We start from the raw sequence: 1,182 nt of genomic DNA, 5'->3' as shown, positions 1-1,182 counted from the left end.
TTGTTATTTTTATCTGCAGGAGATTACTGAGTTATTGGAGAAGAATGGTAAAATTACACTAAAATTTGTGGGGGTAAATATGGAGCGTCACCATCGTCTGCTTAACAACTGTACCAAGCAAGTTAGTGATAAGTCTGAATTTATATGTAAAGCCCAACATTTGCTGCATGCAACACAGTTTATACAGGAGTCAATGGATCTTGAGCTACATGTTGCATGAAATAGGAAACAGTTGTATTTCATGCAACATTTTGCAAGCTCCATTGACTCCTGTATAAACTGTGTTGCATGCAACAAATGTTGCATAGTGTATGCTGGGCTTTAGTCGAACCTCTCAGTCTCTTTTAAAGACCTCTATATAGTATGATTTATACCTACTTGTACCCTTAAAATATACCTACCCAATCATATCACTGAAAGCATTTTAGGGTGATGTGGAAAGAGTGAAATCAATCCTGCAAGATCTGAGTCAGTTTCCACCAACAACTAAAGTATGATCTATGTATGTTATAAATAGACATTTGCTATTAATTGTTTCCAGTTTGAGCTCTGCTGTCAGGTCAATGGGCATATCTTATTAAAGGATTATGAAACAGCTCTGTCTCTGGTCTCATCTGTGAATGAGGAAAAGAATCAATCTTTAATGATACCAGAGACTGTCTTAAAGGAGTTTAATGATGTACTGGAGAAAGAAGAAAAAAGAGAAGAGTTACAAAGACTACAAGTGATTTTACTTGAGTTTGTGAGTCTGTTTTTATTGTTGTTATTTTTATTTGCAGGAGATTACTGAGTTATTGGAGAAGAATGGTAAAATTTCATTTAAAGTTGTGATGCAAAATCTGGAGCTTTACTATCATAGGCTCAACAACTCTATCAAGCAAGTTAGTGATAAGTCTGAATTCATATTTATTTAGTCAAACCTCTGAATCTCTTTTTAAAGACCTGTATGTAATACGATTTACCTTAAGGAGACAATTGTTTGCGGGTATTTAATTTAGCGAATTTTAGCGATTTTTAAAAAATCGCTAACTTAAGTCCACGCTAATTTTAATTTCTTAATTAAAACGGGTCACAATGAATAAAATGGTGTCCGTCAGCAAGTCTGAGCTTATTTGCTGCAAAGGGTCAGCAAGATAATACTAAACTGCTGTCCAAAGGTTTCTCTAGCAGTTAGCCTAGGTT

The 1,182-nt window shown here is 34.8% G+C and overlaps 1 protein-coding gene across 1 annotated transcript; it reads left to right on the top strand.

Annotated features, from left to right (window-relative positions):
• Positions 1-19: 19 nt before the first annotated feature.
• LOC109593425 (uncharacterized) lies at positions 20-963 on the top strand. Its single transcript, XM_020008509.1, has 4 exons — positions 20-121; positions 429-491; positions 542-724; positions 780-963. The coding sequence occupies exons 1-4, from the start codon at positions 80-82 to the stop codon at positions 912-914; spliced, it is 423 nt and encodes a 140-aa protein (XP_019864068.1). The 5' UTR covers positions 20-79; the 3' UTR covers positions 915-963.
• Positions 964-1,182: the final 219 nt, after the last annotated feature.

Source organism: Amphimedon queenslandica, unplaced genomic scaffold (assembly GCF_000090795.2).
Source record: "Amphimedon queenslandica unplaced genomic scaffold, v1.1 AMPQUscaffold_1561_Cont26430, whole genome shotgun sequence".
Classification (NCBI taxonomy): Eukaryota; Metazoa; Porifera; class Demospongiae; order Haplosclerida; family Niphatidae; genus Amphimedon; species Amphimedon queenslandica.
This window is presented reverse-complemented; position numbering and strand designations above follow the sequence as displayed.

What these genes read in the sequence shown, in the direction of transcription:
- LOC109593425 (XM_020008509.1), top strand. Translation starts at nt 80, where the DNA reads ATGGAGCGTCACCATCGTCTGCTTAACAACTGTACCAAGCAA. An exon ending in TTAACAACTGTACCAAGCAA is followed by an intron (nt 122 to 428) that starts GTTAGTGATAAG and finishes AAAGCATTTTAG; the next exon opens with GGTGATGTGGAAAGAGTGAA. An exon ending in AGTTTCCACCAACAACTAAA is followed by an intron (nt 492 to 541) that starts GTATGATCTATG and finishes AATTGTTTCCAG; the next exon opens with TTTGAGCTCTGCTGTCAGGT.